Raw genomic sequence first — 14,357 nt, 5'->3', positions numbered from 1 at the left:
TATCAATTGAAAAATGACTAAAAACCAAGCTTTTCATAATTGAACCGGTGGTTGAATCGATTAGACCACCGGTTCTTGCTTCGACCGATTTGTCCAGCTCATCTACATTATATTTAAGTCTCAAATTGAATTGGTGTCACGAGTTAACTAGACATTAACTCAATTGAAAAATGACTAAAAACCAAGGTTTTTAGAATCGAAAATATGGTTGAACCAGTCAAATCACCGATTCCTAGTCCAACTAATTTGTTTGATTCAATTGAATAAATTATTAAAAAAATCAAAAAATTAAAAAATAAATAAAATTAATTTTGTCCTCGATTTAATTAATTTTTATCCCAATTCGACAGATTTATACCACTTCATGTGTTAATCAATTCGACCCTTTATTTCATACCAATATCTCAATCACTCTTTTCAATTTTGAAAACAATACTAAAACCCATTCTTATTACAAAGTAGCAATTTTTCTACAAGGATACTTTTACTTTTTAAAATACTTTTATATAAATTTTATAAAATTCAATTTAAACCCAACACTTACTATTTATCTCTAAAACCCCATAAATTCTAAAGGAAAATACAAAAGATTAAAATATGCCATCAATCCGATACTCTTTCAATATTTAAAATTTAATCTCTTTAATTTTTATTTTTAAAATTTAGTCCTTGTACTTTTAGATTTCAAATTTTAAATCCAATTATTAATACTTTTAGAAAAATCATTAAATTTATCTGCATAATAATTTGAAATAAAAAAATATTCATATAATAGTGATATAACTAAAAATATAGCATAATAATAAACTTGAATCTAATAACAGCATTTACTTATATAATTTTTTATTACATTCTATAATAAATTTGTCAAACGCTTAATCTGCTAATAAAATTTAAAAACACTTATAACAGTGTATTAAATAATCTTCCTGAAGTTTTTAGATTTGATAAGCTGGTTGAAAGTGTATTTATATAATTTAATTTTTATTTTAAAACATGAGAACTCAATTCCAAATTTGAATAGAGAACAAGGCTTCTCAGTAGCATTGTCCAAACAAACGTGAAGTGGAATGATGATAAATTGTTGTAGTAGAGGCGCAAACGAGGGTTTAAGGTTTGAGGGGGAAGAGAGTTGGTTGGTTGGTTGTGTGACGAAGATCCCCCTATTCTCAAGCTCGTTTCCCACGACCGCTTTTGTCGCTCACCCGGTCGTGTAAATGCAGTCCTACTTCTATGCTCTCATCATTCTTCACACACGCTTTCTCCCTCCTTCTCTCTCTCTCTCTCCCTCCCTCTTTCTTTCTCTCTCTTATCTCTTTCTGCCCTTTGGTTCTCTCTTCCTTGGCTGAATAATCAACCCACTCCCCCCCCCAACTTTTAAGACGTGTGGATCATGTTCTTTCAACTCGTCGTTTGATTTTTGCTTATTTGGGTATGCGTTGTTTACTTTTCTTTCCTCTCCAAATAAATTGAACCAACCCAGAATCATAATACAACACTATAAATTTGATATTTGCATGAATCTTGCAGTTGGGTTCTTTTAGTTTGATCACGTTTCTTCTGCTTCTATAGTGATTTTCTGAAAACCCCATTTCTAATTGTACCAAAGAAGGTGGTTTTTTCTTTTATTGTGCTCATCACATATATCTCATTTAATGAAGCATTCCGATAGTTCCAGTTTTGCATGGATTGATGAGAAATGCGAAAAAGTATCTTGATCCGTAGCATATTGGTAGCCCTCCAACACTGAATTCTGAGTATTTGAATATGCAGGATGGGAAGGGTTAAGCTAAAGATAAAGAAGTTAGAGAACCCAAATGGCCGTCAGGCGACCTATGCCAAAAGAAAGCATGGCATCATGAAAAAGGCCAATGAGCTATCTATCCTATGTGATGTAGAAATTGTCCTTCTTATGTTCTCCCCAACTAACAAGCCTTCCTTATGCATTGGGAAGCGCAGGTAACTTCTTTCATATTTTGCTTCTACTTCCATTTTTATTGTTCAAATTCTAGAGGCATGTTATACTTTGCTTTAAACAGGACTAGTATAGTGCATGTATGTAGAGGAAATTCCATCATTATTGCAACAACGACATATCTCAAGAGTAAATGCATGGTTGAACATTTTCCAAAATCAACTAAGATATTGAGATATGTTGATGCATTAGCAGCTTTCTAGTTCTCTGAATTAGTCTTTGCATAGCTTGAAAAATTTTGCTACATAGACATTGTTCGCAGAAGAACTTCATGGAACCACATGTTGCTTCATCTTAACATATGCCATGGTCGAAAGGGGCAGGCCTTTATTTGACTTTTTTAGGCTGCATTTGGGAACTTGAGCCTGAAAGATGGGATTTAGGTGCTATATTTTGGGACAATGATTAGGCAGTTGCTAGATATTTGTTATTGTTCTTGAGAAGTGTTCATATATTATATAATAAAGTTATTGTTGTAAATTAGTTTTTGCTTTTGAAAGACACATGATTGTTGCGTTGCAAAATATGCTAAGATGTGTGCAATATATTATTTCATAGTGAGGTAGATGATGCAGCTCCTCACATGGTACTGATGTGGAGGAACTTCAGAGTTTGCTTAAGATTTGCTTGCACACCAAAATAATTATTTTTTCATTGGTTTGATTAGATTTATATAGAAGGCTGGCTAATATCTATAGCAGCAACATTCATTTATTTTATTAAGCTATCTGAATGCAGCAGCATTGAGGAGATCATTGAAAAGTTTGCTCAACTCACTCCACAGGAACGGGCAAAAAGGTATGCTCAAATTTTCTGTGTTGAAATTCACATTACTTATCATCATACTTATAGTTTAATGTTATGCTTATTTGAATGAAACTGACTCTCATTTTCATTCCTATTTACTGGAGCAGGAAGTTGGAAAGCCTTGAAGTAAGTCCTGTCCTAAAAATCCACTCTCTTTTAGAAATGTGACCAATATTTGTTTACTTTTATCAAATGATTTGCTCATGAAATGTTATCTCCCTTATCAGTTACATAGTTTGTTTTCTCTTTGAGAGTCTAGGCCCTGAAAAAAACATTCAAGAAGTTGGACCATGATGTAAATATTCATGAATTTCTGGGATCAAGGTATGCAAGAATCTTCTTCTTGTCCACACAATGCCTCCTTGTAATGTTCATTTGTTTAATTAAATTCCACTAAATATTTCTAATGATATCATGTTTTTTTTTTGGTTCTCCCCAGCACACAAACAATTGAGGTATGTACGCATGGTGACTTGTTACCTTAATGGATTATGATAATTTATAATTCTTAGACCATACTGTTCTTCATTCTAACATTCTTTTTATGTCTCCATGATATTTTTGGGCAGGAACTGACAAACCAAGCAAGATTATTACAGACTCGGCTTTCTGAAGTACACAGGAGACTAAGGTGAAGGCCTACAAGTTTTTTAATGTGAAGTTCTAGTTTTATGTGGTTGTTTATTATGACTTTTGCTAATATCAATATTGGCTTCTCAGCTGTTGGACTAATGTAGACAAGATCAACAATGTAGAACAATTGGGGCAAATGGAAGATTCACTCAAGGAATATCTAAATCAAATTCAAGCACATAAGGCAAGCCATTTCCCTAAGTAGTTTTCTTAGAAAATGATAGTGCCCTCAAAAGGCGCATGTCTAGAATTTTGATTAGTTAACAAGCCAAAAAAGTAAAGAAAAAAATTGCAATTTGCTGTGCTAAGTAAACTGATGAGTGTCGCTGGAAACTACATTAACTTGTCATCTTCTCTCGAAAGGCTTAAATAATGAGTGCCAAATATGTTTTTACACTAAAGACTCTAACCTTATCAATCTTCTTTTGGCAGGAAAATTTAGGAAAGCAGCAGCAGCTTCTGTCTCTAGAATGCACAAGTCAGGTAAGAATGTGCAATAGGCTTGTAATATCTTACTGCTCAGTTTACTCCTTAGAGTGTCATGACAAAATAGTATCTTACAAGCCTTTTCTTGCAGTTCCAAAATGAAATGCAGGTACCATATAGAATGGGCCTTGAACACCAGCTCCAAACTCTTTCGTGGTTGCCTAATCAAGACAGTAGACACATAGCCTTGTCAGATGACCCAAATTTGATTCCACACAGGTGCGCAGTGGTTCTAGAAATCCTAGTTCTACTAAATTTTCATCTATCTTAATTAAAAAGAAAAGAAATATTTCATAGAACGTGAGATGGATATGTTCATATAGATAATGTAGCTAACAGATGGCCTGGCAAAATAGTACCAATTTCTTCTTATTTCAAATTGTTAAAAGAGTATAAGTCGATGGAAATGGCCCCCCAGAGTGTCTTATGATATATTATGAAATTGGTTCTGTAATCCCCAGAGATGTGGAGTGCTCTGCAAGTTCCTCATTTGGAAGCTATTCGGGTTATTTTGGCACTGGTAAAAGTTCAGAACCATCGAGTTCTGGACAAGAGAACAGCATCCTGAATGATTTGAGCGGAAACGGATCATTGCAGCTGCAACTTGGTGGACAGTGCCCCCTCTTCTCTTACAATCTTAATATACTGAATGATCCCAAATTCCCACCTGTGGCGGAGATGAACTTCAATGAAACTCCCGCAGATTATCAGGTTAATGGTGCCCTACAAGGTCCCAGAACTGGATTTGATACTGCCCCAGGTAGTTGGGCTTCCACTTCTGGCTCTTGTGCTGTTACCATGTTTGATGAGCCATTGTATACCCGAGTAAGTCTTTCCCCACTACTCCCACTATGCTTTCAACACTTAGCAATGTTGCATGGGTTACCCTACTATTTTATGCATGCAGCTCCAACAGCATTGAGCAATCCAAAGGTTTATTCATGACTTCTCCCAAGTACGGACATGCAATATGGCAATATGGATACCATACAGCATGGACACAGCGACATGGGACATCTCTAAAACAGTTAGGACACAACAATGATAAATATTATATACTATATATATTAATAGACAATGAAAAATGTAAAATTGATACTTTCCCATCCAATATTAACACGCAAATGATTTTTGAATGTTCTAAAATTAATTTGGAAAACGTTGAACCCTGAAAAGAAGGAACTCATAAAACCCAAAATCCTCGGGGGAATTCCTTTTTGAAACTCAGAATGGGTCAATGAGATGTTTGGATGGTGGTGGCCAAGGCTTAGTCTCCACTCTGAAAATTCCTACTACTTGAATATTGGGCAGGACTAAGACACTACGACTTGGACATGCTAACTACGTTCGGCTAAGAAACATCGATTACAAAAGCCCAGACGGATTTTGAGTTTCAATAATGTTGGTGTTCATACTTTGAAAGAAAAAGGCGTCTACATTCCATAAATCCCATGTTTATGAGCTCAATTTAATGCTATACTTGGGGCTTAACGCAAGGGGATGGATAGCATTTTCTGGCATCGTTGATCTCCAAAATGGTGGACATTAAAAGTCAATGCGTCAAACACTTACTTATAAAAGAAATTGAATTTTATATAATAAAAAGACCAAAAAAAAAATTTACCCTCACTATAGTAAATTATTGATATTTTATTCAATATCTAACTGGATTTATGCCCAAATTAATTAAATATTTGATAGATAGAACAACCTAATTTCAACTCGGCCATTAAAAAAAATAGAAGGTGGAATTGGATTTCGAAATACGTTGGAAAACCAGAATATTGCATGTTACCTGTAGAATCCTCGGATCTCAGCTCTCTAAATTATAGCATTACGAGCAATAAAGTGCATTGACCTGCTTTGCCCTTGGATTTGTGTTTTTTCTTACTTCCAACACTCAGGATCTAGGAGTTTTTCCATGCACCGCCCATTTTCATCCCAAGACCCCTATTAAATTCCAGAGTTGGTCCAATTTTGATTAACAGCCAGCGTCTACTGTTGGCTACAAAATTCCCTTAAACCTTCTCAATTGGTTTTTGATCCCCATTCACACTTGCTGCCGCTCCCATGTAAGGACAACCAAAGAGGAAGGTTCTGAAATGATAAAATCTCCCGACTTTTCCTTGGGTTTTTTAGGATAATAATCATTTGGTAATTTTATCACAGCCCAAAGAATAAAAATGATAAACATGGAATCATATCATAATAAATCAAAGTTATAGTTTTGCATTGCAAAATTTACAAATTACTCTCATACATATATGATAAAATCCAAGGAGATAATCACCCAGCAAAAGCTGATGAATTGAGCTTACAAGCAAAAACAATGCTTCTCAACATCCCAAACGGAGGAGAAAAAAAAAAAAACCAAAGGACCTACTAGGTTAACACTGCTGGCGGGTGGTAAAAGTCCCACCTCTGCCATCTCCTCCTGTTTTAACAAACAACAGAAGGAAAAGTGACCCTTAATACTTTTTTTTTTTAAAAAAAAAGGGAACTTAATTAGGGCACCTACCCCATAATAAAACTAAAAACCCAAAATGATAAATGGTCACATTTTTGAGTGACCCGAAAGTCCCACTACAGGGCCCTATAGATATATAATATGCTAGCTATACTAAAAGTCAAGCTAGTTAAATACTACTTTGGATGCCTGGTATATTTATATAGTAATTATTAATTAAAACTTAAAAAGCCTAAGATAATAATGTGTTCCTCTAGCGGAATTGGCGGCCAGTGAAGGTCTGCCCAAAGGACCACCCAGCTGGGGCAATATTGCTGGAAACCACAGTACGGCCGTCGCTTGTTGTGACCTTAAATGAGAGGCTTTGTCCGTTGAGGTAGGTGTTGCTCTGCCAGTTCTGGCCCCAGTTCCTAGACATGGGCTGCCAACCAGTCCTGGAGCCCTTGATGGCCACCGCATGTACATCACCAGCACCGCCAACGTTGGTGATAAGAACTAGGTTGAAGTAGGAGTGGCCATTAATGGTGAACCTGATTCCTCCCTTTCTTCTGCATGGTACCCTACAAAGTAAAAAACCCAATGGTTAATAAAAGTAAGTGATGTTACTGCGCGGTTACTACCCATTAAAGAAAGTAAAAGCAATGTATTTACCAGTGGAAATGACCAAAAGTGTCGTTTGTCTGTCTTGCAAAACAGAAACTGACCCTAAATATTACTCTAATAGGGAGAAAAGCAGGCCTCATATGCAGCCAAAACAATTAATTCCAACCCTTTTATAGTTAAGCTCATAAATTGACCTTTTTACTGCCTTAAAATAAGGTTTTTCATACATTACTAAAAGAATTGGACCACTAGACAAGTTAAATTTGAAAATTACTGATTGGTTAGAGAAATAAATAGGCCTCTTTAGAAAGCCCATTTCACAGGGAAGCAGCAAAAGGCAAAACATACCTTCTGTAAGCAACAGGCACAATTCCAGCTCTGTATTGAGCAATATGCTGGAAAACAGGCTGAGAAAGGTCAAAGTGTTGCAGAGGAGGGTTGCACCAGCCCCCTGCATTATTAGGGAGAGCATTGTTTGGAGGGCAGAAATTGGTGGCTGTGACCACAATGGAACCAGGCAGGCACCACTTTCCATCATCCATACACTTAATCTCATAGCAAGATCCACAGCTCAGCCCATTGTTGAACAAAGCAGTGCTCAAAGCTGCAGTATTTGTCCCATAACCCTGGCTATACAGGTTTCCATAACCACAAGCCCCACCTAAAAAAGACCCAAGTTAAGAATTAGTGAAATAAGCCATCCAACCCAAACCGTTGTGCCTAAAAGATGGCTTCATTTGAAGCATACCCATTGTTCCTGAAGCATCACTCCCACCATAAAAGGTTGCATGTGCATTAGTCCAACCACCACCATATCCCTGAACACCAGAGACCATCGCAAGAAACCCCAACAGAAAGACCTTAGCAAAAGCCATTTTCCTGCAAACAAACAACAGAGTGAAGTTTGTTTAAGCACTGGCGAGTAAGAAACAATAAAAAAAAAAAACTCAAAATGGTAGCACTTTTTTTTTCCTTCTTAAAAGCACTAAAACTAACATGAGATGGATAAGAAGATTACATGAAGAGGAAGAAGATTGGAAGAGTGAAAAAGAGAGGTAGGAGATGAGTGCAAGGCAGCTGAGTGAGGAAAAGGGGAGAAGGTGAAGGGGGGATTTATAGAAATTTTGGGGGATGGGCACCGTTGCAAGTTACAACTAAACCTAACTACCAAAGGGGACCAAGCCCTATTTGTTTATTCACAAATAGAAAATAGTTCATAGGTAAAAACACAAAGGCACATGGGGAGCTGTGCAGGGTAAAGTTGAAAGTTGAAACCGCGTGGTTTTGTAGATTTCTGAATAGGAAATTGCCTTGAAATCAAAATCTAAGTGGGACATACTTGCTAAGCATTGTAGTTTTCCACACCATACTTTTATGTTGAATAAATTTTACAGTTTGTGTAGGTATAGGCTATAGCCGGATCCGGAGCTAGAGCCAAACTTGATTACGTGTTGATAAACTAAAAGCGGGAAGTATTCTTTAATGGGTGCCGAAATAAAAGGGCCCCTGATTCTCGCCATATTACTACTACTGAATAAAATCAGACTTATTTGGAATCTCCATGCTTTTAAGTCTTAACATTCATAATTTAATCCTTAATATTTATATTTTAGTTATTTTCCTCATCATTATTTTTACTTAACTTTTACCTTAAATTTTTTAAAAATTATTTTGACCACCAATTTTTTAAAAAATTATTTTATTTTTTAACAAAAATATTGATACATGACAATTTGTATATACTTTATGTTAATTTTTATAAATTTTTCATATATTTTAAATTTTAAATTTTGATTTTTATAATATATTTATAATTGAAAAATATTTGGTATATTCATAGAATTTTAAACTCCACAAACAAGTTAAAATTATGACAAATTTATCATAGGATTTAGTAAATTATTAAAAAATACTAAATATATAAAAAGAATGAAACACATGACAATTCTTTTCTTTTTCTTCTTCTTCTTCTTTTTTTTTTTGGTGAGGACACATGTTAATTTTTTAATTATGCTTAAATTGAAAAACTACACCCTAGTATAGTAAAGACTGCCACTTTATAACTTTTAAATTGTTTGTTAGTATAACATATAAAATAAATAGTGTTATATTAATATGTCACGTGGATTGTCACACTAATATCATTAAAAATTAATATTTTTAGTTAGTATTTCGTTAAAAACAATTCAATTCTTTTTTAATGACTAAATTTAGTTTAAAATATAATAGATAATTTGATAAAAAATATAAATATTGCAAATTAAATATATTATTATATCACTATATTTTGACAGCATTGGTAATAGTTGTCTTGTAAGTTTAAATGATCAAATTCAAGTCTTATTTTTGCAAGATGAAGTTATTGTTTTTATTATTTCGAGTTTTAAGAATAATTATATATGGTTTTATTTATATTTATTTTAATCTAAATTTAGATATATTTTTATTTTAGTGATTAAATTAACATTAACATTTTTCACCTCTCTTTAATTTGTTTATTTTATTGTTTTAGGTCTATTTCTTTAGCATTTTATTTTCTTTCACCCATGGACCGTAAAATTTGGAATATTCTGTAATTAAGAGAAGGATTTTTCTAGGGTATTTCAGAAGACAATTAAATTTATTATTCATTCAAATACTTTAAATTAAATTCTGTAATTAATTGTTATTTTGATGCATCGATCTATTAATGTAAATACTTTTAAAGAATGTGTTAATGTTTTAATGCACCATTTAGAATTCTCAATGTGGTTGAAATAGAGTTCTTTCTTTGTAATTATCATTGAGGGTCACTAAAAGTCAAAGTTAACTTACACAATTTTGTTGAAGTGATAAAATATTTGTATTGTGCTATACGAAAATTTGGGTTTAATTTTTAGCTATTTTTATCCTACTTCGATTATTAAAAAATATTCTACTTATTGTTATATCTTGATTATTTGGACCAAGCAGGTAGTCCATAAATGGTGCGGATAAACTCTTCGGAACAACCCCTTAAACATATCCCTTGAAAGAGACTCTTCGAGTAAACAATTGGGCACACCTTATTCGATAACCACTACCTTAGATTCTTGCCATGCTGTTCCGTCGAAGGCAACACAAGATAAATCATAGCGTCACTCTACCTAAACCTATGCCATCAGACCACTTGACAATTTGATTTTACCCACCAATAATAGCTCGCCACATGAGACTTAAAATACATGATTAAGGGTATATAAAACCCAAAATGGCTAAGTAGAAGGGGAGATCTCTCTCTCATCAATGACTACTACTCTCCCTTCTCCCTTTCTTCTATTCCTTCGTTACCATTTCTTGCCAACTTGTTTGATGACTCTTCGCCTTGTACAAAACAAGATGAATCGTGTATCCCTACCATCTTCTCTACCTTACCCAAATTACCAACCAACAATTCTTATCTTACAATTAAGTAAATATATAAATTATTTGATAAGACTAGAGGGATTGACAAGAATAGGGTGATTTCTTGAATTTTATTGATGGACCTCAAGGGTATATATATCTATACACTAGTAGTTACGTAGGAATAAAATTATTAAAAGATAATATCCTATAATATCTCGTTAGGAACAAATTCTTACAAGATAATATCCCATAATAATATCCTAGCACCCTCCTCAAGTTCGAGCATACAGATCATAAATGCCCAACTTGTTGAGAAGATATTCAAATTGCAGCTTACCAAGCGCCTTTGTAAAAATGTCAGCCAACTGAATAGAGGTAGGAATATAAGAAGGTGTAATCAACCCATCCTAGATTGCATCCCTAACAAAGTGACAATCCCCTTCAATATGTTTAGTACGCTCATAAAATACGGGATTCTGTGCAATATGTAACGCAATATGACTATCACAAAATAAAAGAATTGCTTTAGGATGATAAACACCTAATCTCAATAGCAAGGCCTTCAGCCACTTTAGCTCACAAGTGACAGAAGTCATAGACATGTACTCAGCCTCAACAGAAGAACGAGAAACAAAATGTTGTTTCTTACTTTTTTAGGAAATAGGAAATTGTCCCAAAAAGACAAGTTAGCTAATAAGCAAACACGAGTTAACGGACAAGCTGCCCAATCTGAATCACATCACCTTTTCAAAGTCAAATCATTTTCAAGTTTCAAAAGAATCCCTTGGCCAAGAGAGCCTTTCAAGTACCAGACAACACATAGAGTTGCATTCCAATGCTCCTACCTCGACTCATGCATAATTTGGGATAAGACATGAACCGAGTATGCTAAATCTGATCTGTTCACTGCCAAGTAAATCAAAAGACCTATTAATTATCTGTACGACTCAAGATCAAACAAAATTGTCATTGTAGATTTATGATTTTGCTTTATTGGTGATATTGTAGCCATTGCTCCTAAAAGACCCTCATTTGAAATAATATTAAGTGCATGTTTCATTTGGCAAAGAAATAACCCCAAAGAGCTATGAGTTACTTCTATCCCTAAAAAAAATCAAAACACTAAGATCCTTCATATGGAAGTAAAAAACTAAGATACCCTTTAAAAGTTTACAAAGCAGCAGAATTATTTCTAGAATTAAGCACATTATCAACATAAACTAGCACATTAATGCATACAGATCCCTCAGTGTATATAAAAAGAGAATAATCTAAATATGATTGAAGAACCCTAAAGAGCCTGTTTCAACCCATACAAAGGCTTATGCAAACGACAAACCAATCCAAGCTTATCAGGAGTAAAACCTGAAGGAAGTTGCATGTAAAACTCTTCATTAAGATCACCACATAGGAATGCATTATGGACATCCATTTGATGTAACTCCTAATTTTTCGAAGCTGCAATAGTTAAGAAAGCACGAACAATCACCATTTTTGCCACAGATGTGAAATTTTCATTATAGTCAATACATTCTAGCTCGTGATTACCAAAAATAACAAAACGAGCTTTAAGTCTATCAATACTTTCATCAGAGTTATATTTAATCTTGTATGCCCACTTACTACCCAGTGCTTTCTTTTTAGGAGGAAGTGTTTCCACAGACCAAGTGTCATTATCCTCCAAAGCACAAATCTCATTTTGCATAGCATCGCTCCATCCTGCATCCTTTATGGTCTCTTTAAAAGACTATGGCTTGACCTTTGCAGTAATAGCTGCAAGAAAATTTCGGTGTTTCACAGTAAATTTTGTCATAATTAACATAAATATGCTATAGAAAATAGAGTACTTGAGGAAGACTTTGAAGCAGGTTAGGTGGGAAATGGACTTCTCTTTGTGACGGTATGAGTTATAAAATCCTAAAGCTTCATAAAGGGAAATTTCTCCCTATGCCCTCGTCCCAATTTAAGTGCTTCATTACCTAAAGCCCATTGTACCACCATGTCATTGAAGGAAGAAGAAGATACCACATATGTTGGAGAACTCGCAAGTGGCGAACTTATAGACTGCAAAGTAGCAAGCAGAGGAATTGTCGTGAGTTGTGACACTTCTGACTCACCAAAATTTGTATAAAAAATTACATCTGCACTTTCATATAGCAAGGCAACATTGTTAAGGTCAATGGTTGCAGCATTCTTATCCAAATATGAAAAAATATCTCTAAAAAATTTCACATCGCAGGACATAAAGAACTTAGAATCTAGATCATATATTACCCACCCTTTTTGCCAAAAAGGTACCCAACAAAAACATACTTTCGACTTTGACTAGCAAATTTATCACCCCTAAAACGTTGATTATGAGCAAAACATAAGCAACCAAACACATGAAGATCATCAAACCAAGGAGGGCAACCAAACAACATTTCATAAGGTGTTTTATTGTGAATAAGAGATGAAAAAGTTTGATTAATAAGATAAGAAGTAACCAACACACACTCCCCCAAAAAAGATATAGGCAGATTTCCTTGAAAATGCAAAGCACAAGTTACATTTAAAATATGTTGATATTTCTTCTCCATTTTCCCATTTTGTTAAGGAGTACCAACACAAGATGTTTAAAAAATAATGTCATTCACAAGAAAATAATCTTAGAGATAATTAAATTTCGTCTCATTATCACTTTTAACACACTTTATTTATTGAAAAAATTGACAATCAACCATAGCAATAAATTACATGAAAACTTAGAAAACCCCATTTTTATTAACTAATAGATATACTCAAATAGCATGAGAGAAATCATCAACCAATGTCAAAAAATAATGATATCTACAAGATGAAGGAGTGTCATAAAAATCCCATAAATAACATTGAACTAACTAAAAAATATGAGTGACTTTCTGTTCACTAATTGAAAAGTTATTTCTAGTCTTTTTAACACAATGAAAAAAAATCACATGCTTTATTCAAATGATCTCTAAAGTTACTAACATAAAGAAGTAACTTTACTACTTTTTCAGAAGGGTGACCCAATCTTCTATGCCAAAGTTCCAAAGAGGATGAAGTTTCAACCAAAATTGCTTTGATTGTCAAAACTTACTGAAAGTAGTAAAGTTCATCCCGTCTCTTACCTACTCCAATCAATTCCCTCGAATGAAGGTCCTGAATAGCACATGTGTTACTAGAAATTTAGACAAAACAGTTCATACCATAATTCAAATGGAAAACCAAAATTAAATTGTAGTTTAATTTAGGAACGTAAAGAATGTGTTTTAAGTGAATTTTTTCTGTCAATTTAACCATTCATTCTTTGGTAGCCACCATTGTTTGGTCATCAGGGAGTCTTACAAAACATGCTACAACGTCTCTCACATTCGTTAGACACTAAGATCACTCGTAACATGATTTGAACATCTCGTATCAATAGTTCAATTATTTTTTAACTTATTATTCAATCAATTGGAAGCTAATTGTTTATTACCGAACACCGTCAGAAGAGATTGTCATTGCTCAGCAGTAAAACCATGAAGTGTCGCCCCTTGACACTTGCGCTGCCTCTGCTAAGTTCTGTGCTGGTGTTGCTCATGGTAGTGGAGAAGAAGTCTCGCCGCCAGCCATTTAGAATAATGAAGGAGAAAAAAATTTGTGTCAAAAGCCTTACTCAGATGTCATGACAAGAATAGGTTAATCTCTTGAATTTTATTGATAGACCTCAAGGGTATATAAATACCTATATAATAGTAGTTATGTAGGAATCAAAATGCTAAAATATAATATCTGATAATAATATCCTATAACATCCCATTATGAATCAATTGCTAAAAGACAATGTCCCATAATAATATCCTAACAGGGATCCACTAAGTAAAACTAAAGTGGTTTTACATATTTTGAACTTTTATATAATTAATATTTTGTAAAACTAAAGTGGTTTTACATATTTTGAACTTTTATATAATTAATATTTTAACCATTTGACACTTAAATTTATCAATATATTTTTATTTGTCATGCATGTAA

General features: G+C 33.9%; 2 protein-coding genes across 2 annotated transcripts; one reads left to right on the top strand and one right to left on the bottom strand.

Moving 5' to 3' along the window:
- Window positions 1-1,007: 1,007 nt before the first annotated feature.
- On the top strand, window positions 1,008-5,047 carry LOC108482421 (agamous-like MADS-box protein AGL30). The gene is made up of 12 exons (XM_017785551.2): window positions 1,008-1,432; window positions 1,774-1,959; window positions 2,714-2,773; window positions 2,890-2,908; window positions 3,042-3,106; window positions 3,222-3,237; window positions 3,352-3,413; window positions 3,503-3,599; window positions 3,848-3,898; window positions 3,993-4,120; window positions 4,363-4,726; window positions 4,809-5,047. Exons 2-12 carry the CDS (start codon window positions 1,775-1,777, stop codon window positions 4,821-4,823), a joined length of 1,062 nt encoding a protein of 353 aa, XP_017641040.1. The 5' UTR covers window positions 1,008-1,432; window position 1,774; the 3' UTR covers window positions 4,824-5,047.
- Window positions 5,048-6,126: 1,079 nt separating this feature from the next.
- On the bottom strand, window positions 6,127-8,150 carry LOC108483664 (expansin-A10). The gene is made up of 4 exons (XM_017787180.2): window positions 7,990-8,150; window positions 7,720-7,850; window positions 7,320-7,632; window positions 6,127-6,928 (listed from the first exon to the last, which is right to left on the bottom strand). Coding segments are annotated over exons 1-4 (753 nt in total). The 5' UTR covers window positions 7,992-8,150; the 3' UTR covers window positions 6,127-6,621.
- Window positions 8,151-14,357: the final 6,207 nt, after the last annotated feature.

This window comes from Gossypium arboreum, chromosome 3 (genome assembly GCF_025698485.1).
Source record: "Gossypium arboreum isolate Shixiya-1 chromosome 3, ASM2569848v2, whole genome shotgun sequence".
NCBI lineage: Eukaryota > Viridiplantae > Streptophyta > Magnoliopsida > Malvales > Malvaceae > Gossypium > Gossypium arboreum.
The sequence above is the reverse complement of the archived record's forward strand: the minus strand, read 5'-3'. Positions and strand labels throughout refer to the sequence as shown.

Coding starts and splice junctions, on each gene's coding strand:
- LOC108482421 (XM_017785551.2), top strand. CDS start 1,775: ATGGGAAGGGTTAAGCTAAAGATAAAGAAGTTAGAGAACCCAAATGGC. Junction 1,960..2,713: donor TTATGCATTGGGAAGCGCAG/GTAACTTCTTTC, acceptor ATCTGAATGCAG/CAGCATTGAGGAGATCATTG. Junction 3,414..3,502: donor GAAGTACACAGGAGACTAAG/GTGAAGGCCTAC, acceptor TTGGCTTCTCAG/CTGTTGGACTAATGTAGACA.
- LOC108483664 (XM_017787180.2), bottom strand. Junction 7,633..7,719: donor TGATGCTTCAGGAACAATGG/GTATGCTTCAAA, acceptor GGTCTTTTTTAG/GTGGGGCTTGTGGTTATGGA. Junction 6,929..7,319: donor GTGCCTGTTGCTTACAGAAG/GTATGTTTTGCC, acceptor TTTACTTTGTAG/GGTACCATGCAGAAGAAAGG.